The sequence below is a fragment of the Vulpes vulpes genome, chromosome 13 (genome assembly GCF_048418805.1).
Source record: "Vulpes vulpes isolate BD-2025 chromosome 13, VulVul3, whole genome shotgun sequence".
NCBI lineage: Eukaryota > Metazoa > Chordata > Mammalia > Carnivora > Canidae > Vulpes > Vulpes vulpes.
Genome location: NC_132792.1, coordinates 115985195 through 116004544, shown reverse-complemented (window position 1 = coordinate 116004544; position 19350 = coordinate 115985195). Strand labels below are relative to the sequence as shown.

Below are 19350 nucleotides of genomic sequence, written 5' to 3'. Positions count from 1 at the left end.
CTCATGAATAAATAAATAGAATCTGAAAGAAAGAAAGAAAGAAAGAAAGAAAGAAAGAAAGAAAGAAAGAAAGAAAGAAAAGAAAGAAAAGAAAGAAAAGAAAGAAAAGAAAGAAAAGAAAGAAAAGAAAAGAAAGAAAGAAAGAAAGAAAGAAAGAAAGAAAGAAAGAAAATAAATATAAGGACTCTAAGAAGAGACCTGGGAAATGCTGTTGGATTGTGACTGGCCCTTTCTTGCTTCTGTCCAGGAAGCCTGTGCCACCAACAGGAAGAAGACAGGCCTGCCTGCTGGAGGATGAGAGGCACATGGAGAAAAGTCTCAGTCATCCCATCTATTCCAGCTTTCCTGGTCATGCTGGCTGATGCCCCAGACATGTGAGTGAGCCCAGTACCACATAGAAAAGAGATGAGCTGGCCCCACTGAGCCCAGCCCAGATTGTCTACAGCTACAACTGTACACAGTCATTTATTTGTGCAGAGTAAGGCATGAAGTTTTGGGGTGGTGTGTCATACAGCCAAAGCTATGTGGTACCCAGACTTTCTCATCACACAGTTGTAAACCCAACATAGAAATTCTTATTTTTCTATTCTCCTTCCTGTTTAGTGAACCACTCTGAACAAAGACTTATCGGGAAAAAGCAATGAGCATTACACGATGGCTTTACTGGCCAGTGCCCTAGAAGGGGCTGTCTATTCTTTACAAAAAATGAAAAGCAAAACCCCAGAAGATGGAGAGGGAGGGGCGTAAGATCTATAGGAACAAAGTAAGAGGCCCTCTCCTACAAGAGGTATTTCTACTATAATAAGTATATTTTTAGGGAGGCAGGCTATTCAAAACAATCTATAGTAACTAACAAATCATATATATTACAATCTTAGATCTTAAATAATCACTTGAACAGACCTCTGCCTTGAACCAATATGTGACACGATTTCAAATTGCCTACAATGGACCGGGCCTTGGTACTCCAGTGTTTAACCAAATATTGTGATGCAGGCAAAAAGTTAACTCGATGACAGAAGAACATCCTGTCCTTCTCTTCCTGACAGGTGCATGACATACAGTCGGTCCAGTGGATAATGAATAGAAACAAGCCCCAAGAGGCTTCCCATCCTTACCCTTATAGGGTACACAACAGCTTCTTTGACTAACTGCTTGGCTGTGTCGAGTCCGATAATGTCATCCCACTTGATGTTTGGATTATGGAGATAAATGTCCTGCAATGCACATGTGATCATTTTGTTAAAACTAATGTTTTCCTCTGCAGCTGTAATAAACACAGGAACAGCAGGATACTTGACTTACAATAGGATATAAAGTGCTGGTGATAAAAAACTTTTCACATTAGATATATGTACATATACACGTTGTAATTATGGGCTAGTTCACCAAATGGATGCCATGAACATGTTCAGTGATTTTCCCCAAAGAAGAGATTGATGATATAATATGGAAATTGTAAGAGGGAACAAAATCTCCTAACGACAGACTATACCTGTCTTCAGTCAATAGCAAACCATGCTGAATTATGACTGTAATCAAAGAAGCTACAGAATATGCCTTCAAATTACATGGGCTTTTATGGCAAAACAGAGTTCCTAGCCAGCACCTGGCCTCGCTTTGCTCCTTGATCTCACAAATGCTTTCTTAATTTGTGGCCTAAAAGAGATAATGCTTCTCTGAAACCAATTTCTCTTTTTCCCTGGTGATCTTTCCCCACTTTCCATCAGGAACAATTGCTTCTACAAAATTCGAGGAAGCCAACAAGCAAGCAAAAGTGCAGTTTGCCCTTTTTTGGTGGAGCCCTGTAGCAACCATCTGGGGCAATCAATTAAGGTAGCTTTTATTAATAACTAATTTACAGTTTCCAAACTTCAATTCCACAAGACGCCTTGGAAAAGCCACTCAGGGCCTTTCTCAGTAGGAGCTGTTCCAAGCATACTGAGTATTTAGAGTGTTACATAGCGAAAAGCTTCCTTTTAAAAGTCATTCAGAGTGATTACAGAACAATCTGGAAACTATGTGTATATTTATTTCATTTTTTTAACATTCATTTATCTATTTGAGAGTGTGTGTGTGCATGTGGTTGGGGGGAGGGGCAGAGAGAGACTCTTCAAGCAGACTCCACCACAAGCCTCCATCTCATGATCCTGAGATCATGACCTGAGCCAAAACCAAGGGTCACATGCTTAACCAATTAAGCCACACAGGCACCCCTGTATTTATCTAATTTTTAAATAAATAATACATACACATGGTTCAAAATATTAAAAAATATGTTTTTTCAATGTTAGTGAGATGTTACTTCCCCATCCCTGTCCCCTGCCCTCCCACATCCCTCCACCATGGCTGCCATTTCTATTAGAGAAAGTACTCATAACAAGTGATTTGGGTCCTACGTTAACAGGCATGATCCATTGATATGACGACAGAGAAAGGCCTCCATCTTCCAGAATCTTGGGAGAATCCCCCCTACCTTTAGATTGTGGATCTGCAGGCTAGCCCACCACCCACTCACATTCTTATTACCACACTTTCTTAGGAAAAGCTTCGCATAGAGTGGGGATTCATGGACCTTGGAATTCAAAGCATCCATAGATCAGAGCCATATTTCTTGCCCCCTACTAGAGCTGACATTGAGTTCCACAAGCCAGTATTTAATTGCCCGACAGGAAGTTCCTCCTTAAAAAAAAAAAAAAAAAAAAAAAAGGAAGTTCCTCCTTATAGCAACAAAAGCTATCAGTCGGGAGGTGGTGATCTCCCCATCACTGTAAGCATTCTAGCAGAGACTGGATGACTGCTTCCCTTGGTACTATAGGAAAGATGCCCAGTGGAATATTTCAGGCTACTTCTCCTCTACAACTCTGTCACCACCACAAAATAAATTTATTTATTCATGAGAGACACACACACAGAGAGAGAGAGACAGAGATAGAGACAGAGAGGCAGAGACACAGGCAGAGGGAATAGCAGGCTCCATGCAGGAAGCCTGATGTGGGACTCGATCCCAGGTCTCCAGGATCACACCCCAGGCTGAACGCGGTGCTAAACCGCTGAGCCACCTGGGCTGCCTGGGACTATTGATTTTTATGGGCATAAATAATTTTTTTCTCTGCTCTCCTTTGCGTTCTAATTACCACAACTGGACTCAGACCTCATCCTCCCTCACTAGTGATAACTTGAGAGTTGGTCTCTTCATCACCATTTCTTTGATATTCATCTGCCACGCTGTCATCAGGACAAACTGAAAGCACATTTGAGTATCCCACTCTCCGATGGACACCTTTCAAAGATTTCCCCATGTCCTATAGGCCACTTCCAGCCCCAGGCTAGCCCTCACTATGCTCATTACTCAGGAACTCTGGCCTCTCTCTGTAGCCCCATTCCCCATCACTCCTTGTGGCTCATTCAGCTCTAAGCTGTACAATTTCACAGGTATGTTACTTGGCCCAGAACCCTCTACCCTCCCTCTTGCGCTTTTGCATGTGCCTATTTTTAATGTATCTTCTTCCCTAATGCTTTCCCTAACCTTTGGCACAAAACAACCCCTCCTTTATGTTTTCCCAGTACACCTTACCCATGGGTTGAGAGACTCTTATAAGGCAAGGACCTGATATCATTCACATCTTTGTGTTTCCAGCCCCCAGCATGTGCTTGATACCTAATAGGTGCAGTAACAGCTGCTGAACTGAACTGCCAGAGCTAGGGAACCCCTTAATTACTGCAGAAGAGCTGTGCATTTTTTGGATCATATAAAACATCTCCCTGAGTCTGCCCAGGTTTCAGTCTTTCATTAAATATGAGGTTGCTGGATATCAGATAAGTACCCTATAACTCAGGAATCTATTCTGTTCCCAAGGAACATGCTCAAAGTCACACAGCTACACAGAGAAGGATATAGAAGTCAAATCCAGGTCACTTGATTCTAGAGCCAGTGTTGTTAACGGTGAAACTTCACTGCTTTTAAATTCTGGAGGGTAGGGAGGTGAGGTGAGTGAGGAGATGAGGTCACTGGGAAATGGGCATTAAGGAGGGCATGTGGTGGGATGAGCACTGGGTGTTACGTGCAACTGATGAATCACTGAACTCTACATCTGAAACTAATGATGTACTATATGTTGGCTAATTGAATTTAAATTTTAAAAAAATAAGAAAATAAAATAAATAAACAACAAATAAATTCTGAAGGGTAAGCTTAAAAATCAGTAGTCTGGTCAATAAGCTCTTTCCTGAAAATCTTATTTTGCATGGAAATTTCCAATTATGAAATCATCATCCATCCATCACTTGGAAACCTCCAAGTGTCAATCATCCCTATCTCCCTCATCATCAGAATCATCTCTGTTTCTAAACTTTAACTGTTTAACCAAGACACAGACATGCTCTTGCCTTCTCTAAGAGGCTTTCTTTCCTCAACTCTTGGCTCTGCTCTAAAACCTTTCACCTGTCCCTTCCCTTCTAAGTATTTTTCCCTTTTGATTTTCTTGGCCTCTGTAGTGAGATGGTGGGCTTTTTGTATTGTAATTTTATGATTCTATAATTTATTTATCATGCATTATTGTGCCTCTAAACAATATGAGTGCCTTTGCAAGTTGGGGCACTTTATAAATAAATTATCATATTTATTGTTATTAATAAAAGAAGCAGCCCACAATGCTCCAGGAGCCCCAGTCCGCCTCTGTAAATTTGTGAATTGAATATCAGATCTTACCCGGCTCACCATGGCTGCCAATTCTCGCATCTCACTATTCATGCCAATAAATGCACTCAGAGGTTTCAACAATCGTTCCTGACAATGGAAACAGAAAGCTTTACGTTACAATATTGCTCATAATTTAGGAAGCAAAGCAGGGCACGGATCTCAGTGACATTAAGTGGTGGTAGTTTGCTGTGACCTTCGACTTGATCTCAAGGTTTCTCTGGACTCAAACTTATATTTCTGAACTTCGTCTAGATCTTGGTAGTTTGCAAGATGAATGTCACATCTTAGCCACTTACTGAGGGGTCTGGGTTACAGTCAAAGCTGTTCAAGCCAAGTTCATTGGTTGCTCCTTTGATGGCATCTGTGAGCAGCCCTCGGAAGTCAATGATTTGGCCCTGAAAGGGAGTAATCGTTATTTATGCCATTAAAACATGAGGGAAGACTCTCCCTAATAGCTCAGCTTCATAAATCAAGACACATTCATGTACCTTGGTATGTATGGCAAACTTAAGTGAGGCTTTAAAAAGAACCTGCACTAATAATGAAGGAGATGATTTCCTCAAGTTGGGCCCTCCAGGAAAAAGGAAAAATTAAGTTGCAGATATACTCTTCGGAATGAAGCTGATTTGAATGAAAATTCACAAGCACTTTTCCGTTCCTGACACCACTCCATCTGTTTCCTTACAGGCCGAGCTCCCCCACATTGTCTGGTCCTTTGAAACATTCCACACACAGGAAGAACTCATTGGCGCAAGAGTAATGATAGCTCCCCCTTACTGACTCTCATATACATTCTCGGAGTAGAGTCCCAGGCCAGGATTTAAACCCAGATCTCTGTGTCCTGTACTCCTCCCAATGCTGCCCCGTCTCCCCTACAACCAGAAGGAAAAAGCAAGGATGCCTGCAAAAAATGAGTAACAACAGCGGTAGCCAGCACTTACTGAGTGCGTATTATATGCTGGGCACTATGCTGATGCTCTCCACTCCATCATCTCCAGCAATCACTCATATAGTTGAGGCCCTTACAAGGAGCCAGATCAGGCCCACGTGAGCTTCCCTGACTTCCAGGGAGATGATCACAGCTTCCCCTCCAAGTACACACAGCAGGAGTTTCGTTTGCCCAAGAGCTGGCCAGAGGTAAATCGGAAGTCCTGTAACCTGAGAACTTACCCAAAGAGAGAGATGGCTCTTACAAGAAATACAAGCCTGAAAGTTACAATCAAGAAGAACCTGTTCATGTGGATACTGCTTCCCATTTTAACCTGCCCTTTGCCCACATCCATCCAATCCAAGCCTTTTCTATTTGAGCAGCTCTTATTTGTGAATCAAGACATGAGGTTCATTATGGAACAGGTAGAAATATCCAATAAGCACAAGATCCACCCTATTTCAACTGAGGTTTCATGGTTCATATGAAATTACATTAAAACCTAGAGCCATACCTCCAGCGGGAAAAGTGCCACTAGTCAACTACCACAGACAGGGAGGAGAAGGATGAGTATGCCACCATGACTCCTTCAATAATGTAGAACACCAGCGTTTAACATTTCAATCACAGGATTTTTAAGCTCTCATTGATGTTAGAAGCCATCTCTTCCAAACCCCTGAGTTTACAACTAGGGAGACTGAGCTCCTTAGAGACGGGGCAGTTCATTTAAGACCACTCATCCAGAAAGGAGATTCAGACCAGAATTCCAGGGCTTTCTACTCTTCATCCAGCTCTCTTCTCAGCACACCTCACAGCCAGACTTTGACTATTATATCTTAGCTTTTCTATTTGATAAAAATGACATTTTTTATTTTCATTTTTTAGAATGAAAAGGGATTTCCCCTTTTGGTACTAGGTTCATGAATTTCACTTACTTTTTGTGGGCGGACATTTTCTTCTCCATTGCCTTTGTTGATTCCTGATATACTCAAGCCAAAGTCAGCACTCTCCATGTGAGAATTATTGACAGCCTCCTGAAGAAAGAGGAAGACAGCAAGAAGTCAGCTGTGGAAAGCAAGTTCCAGATGCTGGTGGAAACTACCTATCCCTCCATCCAAAAATCACATGCTGGGTATCATTTCAGTACATGGGAACCCCATGTGTAACTCAGACACATCTGTGCAGTGCCAACAAGATGAATCCACTGCCTGCCTGTGCCATGGGGGAAGAAGTGTCACTGGAAGCCATGGGCACCAAGCAGCTTTTCCAATGGAGGAAACCATTGTGCCTCAGCCCAAAACCACTCACTAGCTTGTCTTTTCTCCTGTGACCAGAAGTGTTTGATGCCAGGAGTGGCTGAGTTTGGAGATGGAGCAGAGTTAGTAGTCAACCAGCCTCCCGTGGGATTCTCCTACCTGACCTTCACCTCCCTTCCACCTGAGTCAGACTCCAATGGCCAGAAGTGAACAACTTCCTTGAGAGTGAGAGATTCCTTCTGACAATTGTTTCATGATGACTCCTTTCTATCCTTCTAGACATCTTTGACATCCATTCAACCCATTCCTTTTCACAATTTCAATTGATTCTCTTTCCTCTGAAAGCTGATATGCTTGTCCTAACTGAGGAGGTCCTAGGTATGGATCCATTGATTTCACCCACCTGCTGGGCTCTCTCCTCCTGCTGCTCACCCTGTCCCCAAGATTGTCCAGTGTGGAGGTCTGGAGTAGCAACCAACTATGTGTGCTTTGGAGAAACCCAGCTGTTCCGGAGACTATCCCTGGCCTAATCCTAGGAGCCCAGGGATGTGCTTTGGGACAGGAAGACTTGCCACCTACAGTTACTTCAAATGGAATGAGTAGTAACCAGGCCCCCTGTCCTTACTGGCCCCCTGGCTCATCCTTCAAAGCCTATTACCCAGCACTCTGACCAGGGGAAAGGCTGCAGGGAGGAAGGAGACCTCCCACTCAAATTAAGAAACAGGAAAACTAGATATTTGCCTGTGATTTTAATCTGGAAGAAAATCTACAATTTAACAAAATCACACAGCATTCTAAAAACATAGGTCCTCAAAAAATAAATAAATGTGACTTTTTTCTTGGGGCTATTTCTCAGCCACCTGCAATTTTACCAATGCCAAGAAAAGCTGTTGAGACCTGTTTAGGTTGCTCCTTTTGGTTGGATTTGGCATCCCCTGACTTCCCCACTGTGGTTCTGGACCGTGGCCGCTGCTGACTGATCCTCGGAAGATTTTGACAACTGTCGCTCATCACCCTAGGGGAGAGAACAAAGACCTTGGAGGAAATTATTCTAACCACTTAATTTGAGGTGATTAAACAACTTCTGTAGCACACATTAAAAAAAAAAAAGAGTTCTAGAAATATAGGCAGATGTGCCACAATGAGGCCCCTGCATCTCCATTGTCTTCCCACCCTGTCCATCCTGGTTCTGACTTGCTCCAGTCTACCTGTTGGGTTCCTCCAAGACCAGAGTAGAGGGTCCGCCTCCTCCTGGAGGCCCCTGACCCCCCCCCTCTTCATTTTCCCTCATACCACCTGGCTCCAGCCCTTCTGCACATAGCTCTGTATTCTCAAAAACACATGACTTTGCAAGCATTCTTCCAATATTTCTTCCACCTTCCTTAAAGAACAATATGCAGACCAGAGGGCAGGTTGTGGGGAGGAAGGAGGAAGCCTAGAGATTTGCCTGTGGTTTTGATCCCATGTGCTGAGTATACTAAAAATATCTCTCATCATGCTGTATACCATCAACATAGAAGGGACTTGTGGAAAGGAAGCAAACCTTACCTCATCTTTATTGTCACAGACCTTCATATTTGCAAAACAAATGTTCACCAAATTATTGTTCACTTAAAGCAAAACAGACTGGTGGGGCGGGAAGTCAAGTAGTGGCTACCTCTGGTGAAGATGGGGAGTATTGACTGGGAAGGGAGCCTGCTGGGGGTCATGGCACTTACCAGAGTATATATGTGTTTGACTGCATAGATGTTATATATATCAACACAAAGGTAAAATAAATTTGTTCACTAGGTCCTCACAATGAGACACCAAGTTCAGTACTGGAATATTGTTAGATAGAAGATGACATCAGAGAGAGGCGAGGCTGCGTGGGGGGCACAACATGAACTCCCACATCAGAAGCTGTTTGGTTTCCTCATTTCCTTTGTCCTTATGTGTGAGATGTGTTTGCAGGAGTTCAACTGGAAGCATTTCTCCCATGTTCTAAGAGGTCCCAGAGAGCAGCTATTTCTCCAGACCCAAACCAATAATAACACCAGTGTCCATACAAGGTGACCCCAGTGTTGGCCCATTGGGGCAAGTGACCTGAGAGGTAGACTGCATTTGTTTTACATTTATAAATTAGAAATTAAAATGCTGGTCCCTCAGGCCTTGTGCTGGCACAAAATGAAATATCTAGGAAACGAATACCAAACATTTTACAAGGGCAAATCCTTTTGAATAGCACTGATTTAAATGAAGTGAGGTCATATAGATATATACAGTTAAACTTGCCTAACATTGCTGAGCCGGCAGGGAGCTGGGAACCTGTTTTCCCACTATTGATGTCCCTTTAGAAGCAAGTGATGCACAGATTTGCTTGAACATAATCAAAGACAAGTGCTTTATGTGCAAAGTAATGAAATTCATTTCCAGTCAGCTCTAACAATTATAGAATTCTTCCTAATATGGAACCAAATTCGCCCTGCTCTAACTTTAGTTGCCACTCCTAGGTGTGCCCTGTGGAATTTTACAAAGAAGGCCTAGTCCCTCTTTAGAGAGTGAGGACTGGTACTATGTAGTTCTAGGGGCACTTCCTCCCCAAGTCTTCCATTCTTCAGGCTAAAACATCTCCAGTTTCTCCAATGATTCCTAAGGTTACCTGGCTCCCGGATTTATCCTCATTCTGGTCACCTTTCCTTTGCCCACTGTCTTCTGACCAGAATAGAGTCACCTCCTATTTTGTGGATACTATATTTCCATCAGTGAGGCCCAAGACCACATTAGCTATCACATCACAGTGTTGACTCACACTGTATCTGCTGTTAACTCAAATTTCTGGGTCCCTGGCTTCGTAATGAGGGAGCTATTTGTCATTAATCTTTGGCTAGAGCTTACACTTTATTTCACTGAGGGCCCATCTTCCAAATTGTCAAGATTTTCTGGCATCCTAATTCTATTATCCATCACATTAAATAACCATTCCTCCATTGGGTCACCTGCAAATCTGTAAACTGGGAGCTTGCTCTCTGGTGTTAGATGCTAAAACTAGGAAAAGGTACTTTCATTTGTGAATAACCAGTCTCATGACACAACCTCTCATTTCAATAGCCATCTTCAATTACAAAATTATAAATAAACAGCATTCTTGACTTTCCTAATGATCCTTCTTGACTCCAACTACTTGCCATCTGACCTCTATGCTTGCCACATACAAACGTCTGCTCAAAGAGAAGTTGAAGACACCCAAGCTGTCAAGCTCTATCCCTAAAGAGAAGCAAAGTGCTCAAAAGACGTTTGCTCATGGATTATTCTGCCAGGTGGGGAATTCTGGGGAAGTTCCAGGCATGAACATGTGGCTGAAAAATAATCAGAATCCAAATGCATGCCAAAGCTGGCCTCTTAAAATGCTCCTCACTGTTCCTGTTCAAAAGTAGTTATTGTTTATTGTCAGAGTCTCACTAGCTTTGTGGAAACTATAAATAAAAGGATAACACTTTGGTCAAAACAATAAGACTGTTCCTAAAGAACAGCACAAAGCAAAGGTGGCCTCAGGCAGAGCATTATTGAAAGGATTATCATGAAACATGCATGAGTGCTCCCTACATATGGGGACCTCACATTGTGTCAGAAACTTGCTGCAAGCTTGTCAGTAGCAGAGCCGGGAACTGAACCTGGATCTTTTCATTTCTGAGGTCTGTATTCTTCATAGCACAGGGCCTCAGAAGAGCACCAGTGAATGCAGTTATTGGTGGTAAAACCAGGAGAACCAACAGACATTGGCACAGGTCCTGGACATCTGTAATGTGAGGGGAACCCATGGCTGGGTCCACCAAGGTCAGATAATCATAATCTGCAATTGCTTGGAAGACAGACATGAAGCTAAGCCGGAGAATCTTCTGGAAAGGGATTCCACAAACTCCTATTTTTGGATTGGTCAAGATGAATTACCATTCACTTTACCTTCTGGTCTTCCCTCCACTTCTTTGTGGTAAATTATTTTCTGCTGTGGCAAAACAAATATTGGGAGGAAAAGGAAAGAATTTAATTTTTAAGAGAAAGTGATTTGTCAAGAATGTCTGTCCTTTTACATTGCTCTTAAAATTTGTGCTACCGCCTTGTGGGATCCAGGAGCTTTAAGCTATTCTCACGTAGAAAGAAGCGAAACTACCAGCAAAGAGAAAGAAGCCCATGTTTCCCAAGCATTTCCACCCAGAGAAAGACCCCAAAGCCCTCAGATATTAAACATATTGGAAGCCATGGACCTGGTGGCAGCTTCAGTGTAGGCCAGTTGACAGGTACCATTTCATTAAGTTTTCATGAACTTGACACCATTTTGCTATGGTCTGTGGGACACCAGGATGATTGCATGAATACTTATCAGTTGCACTCTGCCAGTTTACCTTAAAATAAACGCATTATGTCCCAGATCCCAGGAGATGATGGTTCCAAATTAGATCAGAACCAGCAATCTAGAAATTAGATCATGTCAGTAATAGTCCTGGTGGCTCAGTGATTAGGTGTCAGTGCTTTCTCTGCCAAAACCCAGGTCCAACAGCCAGCCAAGGACATGGAGCTCTGAACCCTGCACTGGGAAGGAACTCAGATAAAATATCCCTTCCAGCTCTGAGATTCACCCCTGGCTATTTTTAATTGACATTCCTCTTGGTTTCCTGGTCCCCACATGAAATGTTAAAGTCTGTGGCTTAACAAGTGCCTTGTAAACAGGACAATGATCTCCCTTGGTTTATAATTACTTCCCCCACTTACAGACTTCTAAGTCAATGTTACTACAAAGCATAGGGCCCTCACTTTAGATCTTTCCTCCAGCCAGCCTCCTTGACTGCTAACCTATACTGGGTCTTTGCATTATATTGATCATTATCTGGATTGATGGCCTTCAAAAGCATTTCATTATCTATACATGAGCTATTAGCTTCACCAATACTCATTTTCATGTTATTTTCAAGATAGACAATAGGTCTTCCTAACCAAAAAAAAAAAAAGTCTTCTGTCATTTATCCTCTTCCAACAGCTCTTTCCATCTCTAAAGAAATGAAAGTAATGTTGGTATTCTAAAAAGTAACTGTGATATGCTGGGATTTTGCTTTCCTTGACCTAAAACATATATTTCTCAAACAAATGCCTACCTGGCTATAGGGACGCCACTGCCCAGACGATCACATTTACATTGTCTGTACAGGATCTAATAGAGGCTATACAGTCTTTCTGGGCTAATCTTTCAGTACAGGATGGTGGTAGCATCTATCTGGGTATACAATGAGGAAGAAACACTAATCTTAAAGATGAGCTAAAACCTTATTTCTAGAAAATAGCCATGTACCTGTGTCTGATGCTTTTTTGACAATTTTGGGGTATTTCTGAAATTTCACAAAATAGTAGCTCTCATATTCCATCAAAATAGTTTCAAGGTCAATGTTGTCACAAACTTCAAATCGTCGTAACCCCAGTTTAGTTTCTTGCTCCAAAGCATTGGCTGCATCGATATATCTGGCCATTTCACAGAAGAAAACAAACAAACAAAATAACTCTGGGTAAAATGGATAAAGGCAAAATGGCATGACAAGTCCAAAGATATTCAATGCAAATAGTAAGTTCATATTAATACATTAGATGAAAATTAGAATATATGAAAAAAAGAAAAAAATTAGAATATATGAGGTTTGTCTGTAGAGTAAGGAGGCTCACATTCAGTAAGTATCTCCATGTAGTGTTTTTCAAGGCAGTTGAAAGAAGCTATAGACTTACTCTAATGATGTCATCATTGTTCAAAATATTTTTGGGGGGGATCCCTGGGTGGCGCAGCGGTTTAGCGCCTGCCTTTGACCCAGGGCGTGATCCTGGAGACCCGGGATCGAATCCCACATCGGGCTCCCGATACATGGAGCCTGCTTCTCCCTCTGCCTATGTCTCTGCCTCTCTCTCTCTCTCTCTCTCTGTGTGACTATCATAAATAAAATTAAAAAAAAAACATTTTTGGACACACTTAAAAGTCAAATAAGTAAAATCGACTAATTGAAGATGTTTTGTGCTTTACCTTTACTTATTTTCAGCCAAAAGTGGGTATTTGCCCAACTCAATTACCACCAAAAGAGTAGGTCATGAGTTCTGAAGAAAATTCCAAAAACATGTTGGTCAATATCATTGAGGAAATTTAGTATCAGAAGACATCATGTGCTTGGATGTATTACTTCTGGTAATTTTTTCTGCAGTCACACATTATGCTACCAGCTGACTGTGGATATAAGTACTGTCTTCACCAGGGGTTCTCTGCTGTCATTTGTAACTTGTTCAGTTGTCAGGCTGTCCGACTTAAGAGGTCTTAGCAACAAAAACAAATGCTTTGTCTCACAATCCTCCGAAAGTGGAAAGATTTTCCAGGTCTTACTTGTAGCTCCTGACTTCTTATTAAAACCAATGACTGGGCAGCCCGGGTGTCTCAGCGGTTTAGTGCCGCCTTCAGCCCAGGGTGTGATCCTGGAGACTTGGGATGAAGTCCCATGTCAGGCTTCCTGCATGACCCCTGCTTCTCCCTCTGCCCATGTCTCTGCCTCCGTGTGCGTGTGTGTGATTGTGTGTGTGTCTCATGAATAAATAAATAAAATCTTTTAAAAAAATGACTCTCTCCTGAAAAATGTGCAAATGTGCACAAATTAGCATACGATTTCATCTGAGGACTTCAGATTAAGAATTCCTGCTACAGGATAGAGTTCCTTCTGTTTGATTCCAATCTGGGAAGGTAGGAGAAAACTATTTTTATTATGCTCCCTTCCCTTCTCCAGATTCAGGTCAGTTAGAAGCTTGAACTTTCTTAAACGAGGTTGCCAGGATTATTTCCAGTGACCTTGCTACATTTAAAGAGATGACAGTCAGCCTCTTTACTTACTGATGGCTCACCAAGCTTCCTTTTTTTTTTTCACCAAGCTTCTATACTATTTCTTAATCCTCATTTTAGAGATGTTAAAACTAAATCTGTGCTTTTATTAATAATTTTTGTTTAGTATAAAGTAACACATGCTTTGAGAAAAAAAAAACCAGAAAATATATAAATGCAAAAGAAAATTCCACTGTCTTTCCCTATCTTTCCATACATTTTTAATGACTAAATACATATATACTTACATATATGCACTTGTAAGCACATATATCTATACCTACACACACACACACGCATATATATAAACAAAGATGGGAACACACACTATAGATTGCTTGTAGTCTTTACTTACATCATATTATATTGAACCTTTTTCCAGGACCATGGTTTTGACTTAAACAAAAATTATAATAGATGTTGACAGGCCCCATATTTCCTAAACTAATTGATTGGGGGAATAAAACTGCTTCTGTGTGTTCCTACTACAGTGTTTGAGCTTGAATGCAATCTGAATTTAACAAGGTTGGCAGGAGGAGCCACTAGAGGTTCTCAAGGAACAGAGTGACAGGACAGGACATCAGGAAGAGGAGTGAGCAGTAATGAGCAAGACACAGTAGGAGAGATGGAAAGGCTGTTAATGGCACTCAGGCCCAAAGAGCTGAATGTATAGTCTTAGAGGAACTAGCATCAGTGATCCTCCAGTGTGTGATCACCAGTTCTCCCACACACATTCGAACTGTGGTCTTTCCATTTACCTAATTGTTCCACTTAGGCCATGCCCCTTCTTTCTTTCTTTCTCTGTGCACCTGCCTAGAATGTCTGTCATCTGTATTCTATACATCTTTCAAGACCAGCTCACATCATCTTCTCTACAAAGCTTTTTCTGATGGTTTATTCCAATCCACTATAATCTATCCTCTTTGTGAGGACAGATTCTTAGTATTTTGTTAAATGTGGGTCTACTTTTCTGACAGTTTACTTTTCATCTTGACTATCTACTCATAAGTACCTTAGCCAACGGGTCTTACTCAGGAAAATGATCAACTCTAGTAGAATTTTCATTAATTCGAGATGCAAGGGGCCATCTCGTGGTATAAAAGGGAAATGCATGCTTTGTAAATAGGCAGTAAGCACTTGAGAAGAACGGATAAACTATGCTGACTTTTCCCTGTTTGTCTTTTTGTTTTCACAGTTCTCCTTTCCAATACAGTTTCTTGGCATGGTTGCCATTTGGGGCTGGATAGCTCTCTTGTGGTTTGCTGTCCGGTGAGTTAAAGGACGTTTAGCAGCATCCCTGCCCTCTCCCCGCTAGGTGCCACTGTGACAGTGAAAATCCCCCCCTGACATTGCCCAGTGTCCCCCAAGAGGCAAAATCACCCCAGTTGAGAACCGCTGCTCTAACTTGAAAGTTCAAGCCCTAAGCCTGGAACCTGAATATTTTCTTCCTGGCTGAAACTTGGAAAGAAAGGAAACTCAAAATAGTGGATGAGCTCTGTTCCTCATAAAACCCAGAACACTTGCAGCCTTCATTGTAAGGGCTTGCACGTTTCTGCATCAGGTAGGTAGCCAAACTCAGATGCTTCCAAATTTCCTCCCCTGCTCCCCTGCCAGTTATCGAATGGCACTGCCAGGAAAAGAGAGCCAAGCACAGGTCATCAGGTAAATTTGATAACTTTATTTTGAGGGGAGGAGAATTGAGGGATAAGAATGTTATCTCTGTGTACATAGACAGCCGTAGGACCGGGGAACCTCATTTGATAGGCCTGAATCCTGAATGGGGAAGGGAAGGTATCCCAGGAACCCAGTAGCTTTGATGAAGTTTTCAAATGTGTAATGGGAATAATATCTATGTAAATGAGGCAATAAAAGGATGTCTCTGGGTTGCTGAAGGTGGGGGCAGGGATAGGCAGAGCACAAGGCATTCTTAGGGCGAAGCTATTGGATATGATACTACAATGCTGAATACATGACATTATGCATCTATCAAAGCTCATGGAACTCTACAGCACAAGAGTAAACCATGATGTAAAGTATGAATGTTAGCTAACAGTAATGTACCAAGATTGGCTCACCAGTTGTGACAAATGCACCACCCCAATGTAAGACAATAATAGGGGAGACTGGCTGCAGTGAGGGGATTCCCAGTATATGGGAACTCTCTACTTTCTTTTCAGTTTTTCCATGAATAGAAAACTGCTCTAAAAAAATAAATTCTATTAACTATTTTATAAGTGTGTATCTGGAAAAGTGGAGGTCAGAGAAAGAAAGGAATCATCTCTGTAAATATTTATAATGCAACATACCCTTCTTGTGTTAAGTAATGCAAAATCAAAATAAGAAGATTTTTTCGTCGTGCTTCTGTCCTCATCTGGCACTGTGAACAAAAAGGAAAATTTTAGATGGGATGACGATGAGATACAACACTCTTTTTGTAGCGATAAACCCTTGAAGGTAAATGAAACCCGTCAAAACCAAGAAGCGTGACTTAAAGGCTGGAAGGCAGTTTGAAGTCTCCAAGGATATATAAAGTTATTTTCCACTGTCGCCTTCTTAGAGCTGCCTTCTCAATTGTAAACTGAAGGTACGGTGATTGAAATTAGAATTGCACTTTACTAGTCAACTTCTTACTGCCAAACTAATTGGCATTTTATTGCTCATAACTGCAAAGAAGCAAATATATACACTCTTATTTGGGCCAGGTTAAGGAAAGTGATGGTAAATGGAAACTCGTGAGCTAGAAATCAGCTCTGACATCACAGGTACTTAACCTACTGTAACATCCTCACTTCACTCAGAGCCCCACTCACTCCCAGCACAAACGTGGCAATGAGTTCCAATAAGCCATTCGGCAGGGGACTATATAGACAAACATTTAGGATATCCACTAAGAGTAGCAGAGGCAGGAAAGGGAAATTCTTTTTTGTTGTTGTTGTTTAAGGATTTTATTTATTTATTCATGAAAGACACAGAGAGAGAGAGGCAGAGACACAGGCAGAGGGAGAAGCCTCCCGGGGTGCCTGGAAAGGGAAATTCCTGTGTAATAATGTCCTTCTTCAAACTGGATGCATCTGTACATTTATTCAGTGTTCACGTGCTATAGTTATCAGATATCTCAAATTCTCCTGAAATGTACTCATAAAATACCTACTTTCACTAATACCTCCCTTATTTGAGAGTGGCTTAGCTAACATCTTTATCTAAAGAGAATACAGGTAAGAACTGGATAAAAGCAAAAAAGGTCCCTGAGTGGCCCAAATGTATCATAAAATCTATGCACGAATACTTCATGCTCACAACACATACGAAAACTTTTCAGACATTCATCCAAAGCTTTTTAAAAATTGATGTAATGAGGGCAGCCCTGGTGGCTCAGAGGTTTAGCGCCTGCCTTCGGCCCAGGGCGTGATCTTGGAAGCCGAAGATCGAGTCCCATGTCAGGCTCCCTGCGTGGAGCCTGCTTCTCCCTCTGCCTGTGTCTCTGCCTCTCTCTCTCTCTCTCTCATTCTCTCTCTGTCTCTCATGAATGGATAAATAAAATCTTTAAAAAAAATTGATGTAATTAAATGAAAAGAGGCATTCAGTTATTTAAAAATCAAACACTACTATAAGTTATTGTTCTTCTTACATTGCTTTTTTATTGTGCTGAAACACACGTAACATAAAATGTACCATTTCCCCCATTTGTACATAGAGTTTGGGGGCATTAAGCACATTTCTACTGTTGTGCAACCATCACCACCACCCGTCTTCAGAGCTTTTTTATTTCTCCCAATTGAAACTTTGTATTCATTAAACTATAATGCCTTCACCCTTTTACTTTCTATCTCTATGACTTTGCCTCCACTAGGTACCCCATGGAAGGAGACTCATAGTAGTATTTGTCCTTTGGTGTCTAGTTTATTTCACTGAGCATGTCATCAGGGTTCATCGTGTTGCAATATGTGTCCAAATTTGGTTCCTTTTTAAGGTTGAATAATAGCACTATACATTTTTAAAGAAAAAACAATAGTTCTCTGCCCCCTTGGCTACCCCATCCCCCTACTCACTCCCTAGAGGCAATAACCTTCACTACACTTGTTGTTTCTTCTGATAGTCACCTCCATATTTCTAAATATACCAGTGCTCAATGATATGTGAACATTAGGTATTAACTAGTCACGTCCTGTTAAGGTAGAGGAGAACTAAGCTGTCATCCATCATCCCACCTTCCCCTCCCCTTACACTTATATCAATATTCAGTGATTATATTATTGTAACCATGTAAACAATGTTCACTGCTGAGTCAGAAAGTTCTTTTCCATTTCCGTAAATTTTCTTTGGAATGAATAATTGCCTCATATATATATATATTTTTTAGCTTGGTTACTTTTGTGCATACTTATTGCTAATTTTCAAACAGCAGCACACCTCTCGAGGCCCCTCATAGGGATTCCTGGGTGGCTCAGCGGTTAAGCATAAGCCTTCGGCTCAGGTCGTGATCCTGGAGACCGGGATCGAGTCCCCCATTGGGCTCCCTGAATGGAGCCTGCTTCTCCCTCTGCCTATGTCTCCGCCTCTCTCTCTCTCTCTTTCATGAATAAATAAAATCTTAAAAAATATATAAAATAAAGGCCCCTCATATCATATTCCTCACCATTAAATAGATAGGTACTGAGTCACTGACACCCCCCTGCCCCCCATTCCCATTCCCCCGAGGCTTCCTTCCCTTTAACGCAATAGAGTTGTCTCAGAATATGTGACAGGAAAGAAGGCTTAGGATTGTTCTGTGGAACTCCTGTTGCCTTACCATGTGTGTATAGGCATTGGATCCCAATCTACAATGTCTCACAGCTGGTCACAGTAACAGTAGCTTTGAAGCCACTACACAAAATGACATTCAACACTGGCAATGTTCGCTCATCCTTCCGAAGATGTTGACACAGAACTTTTAATAAAGACTGAAACCTTTCGAATTTACCATAGTTAGTAACTTTGACTTTGGTAGTCAAAACCTACCCTCCTCCCCCCTTCTATAATTTGATTTGCCTTGCCTGTAGTGCCATCTAGTGTATTAGGAGGGGAAGCACCTTATGAAATCCAGATTAGTTCCAAATTATTTGTTGGCACGTGATGATAATCATCAAAAAATTCAGTCCAGATCAAGTTCCCAAAATAAAAATATAACCACTTGTTAAATATGCAGTAATAAAATTGATAGGTTACGTTTCTAACTATACAAATTCTCAAGTTCACACTTGGGGTTTTGACTAAAAATTTTAAGAGTCTAGAAGGTACTGGGAGATCATTGAGTCTCAGGAACCTGAGATCCACATAAACTAAGGCATTCGCTCAAAAGCCTGCAGAGTTGAGATCAGAAGCACCCCCCCCCCAGTCATATCCCTGCATTCACCCCCTCCTCATCAATCTCCACTCCCACCCCTGCACATTAGCCACAGACCAGAGAGAAGCTACTATTTTAACTTGCTAAAAACTGCGTGCCAAATTTGCTAGAATCAAACAATGGTGGTTACCAGATAGTCTTTCTTAGCTGACGTTACACAGTAACACGTGAATACTGTCTCTTACAACCCCTCAAATCTAAAATCCC

The 19350-nt window shown here is 41.6% G+C and overlaps 1 protein-coding gene across 3 annotated transcripts in view; it reads right to left on the bottom strand.

The window, feature by feature from the left end:
- The window catches only part of KATNAL2 (katanin catalytic subunit A1 like 2), a 65959-nt gene that overhangs the window by 25493 nt on the left and 21116 nt on the right, over nucleotides 1–19350 (bottom strand). For 2 of the 3 annotated variants that reach the window (XR_011996248.1, XM_025997063.2), the window contains exons 2-9: nucleotides 16067–16137; nucleotides 12210–12376; nucleotides 10829–10871; nucleotides 7784–7901; nucleotides 6566–6664; nucleotides 4999–5097; nucleotides 4712–4789; nucleotides 1119–1217 (exon numbers count right to left, since the gene is read on the bottom strand). Coding sequence is in view for 2 of the 3 variants with exons in the window: in XM_025997063.2 (XP_025852848.1) it covers nucleotides 1119–1217; nucleotides 4712–4789; nucleotides 4999–5097; nucleotides 6566–6664; nucleotides 7784–7901; nucleotides 10829–10871; nucleotides 12210–12376; nucleotides 16067–16137 (774 nt within the window). In the remaining variant the exon portion in view is untranslated. The remainder of the gene's footprint in view (nucleotides 1–1118; nucleotides 1218–4711; nucleotides 4790–4998; nucleotides 5098–6565; nucleotides 6665–7783; nucleotides 7902–10828; nucleotides 10872–12209; nucleotides 12377–16066; nucleotides 16138–19350) is intronic. The other variant, XM_025997065.2, reaches the window with a different exon arrangement.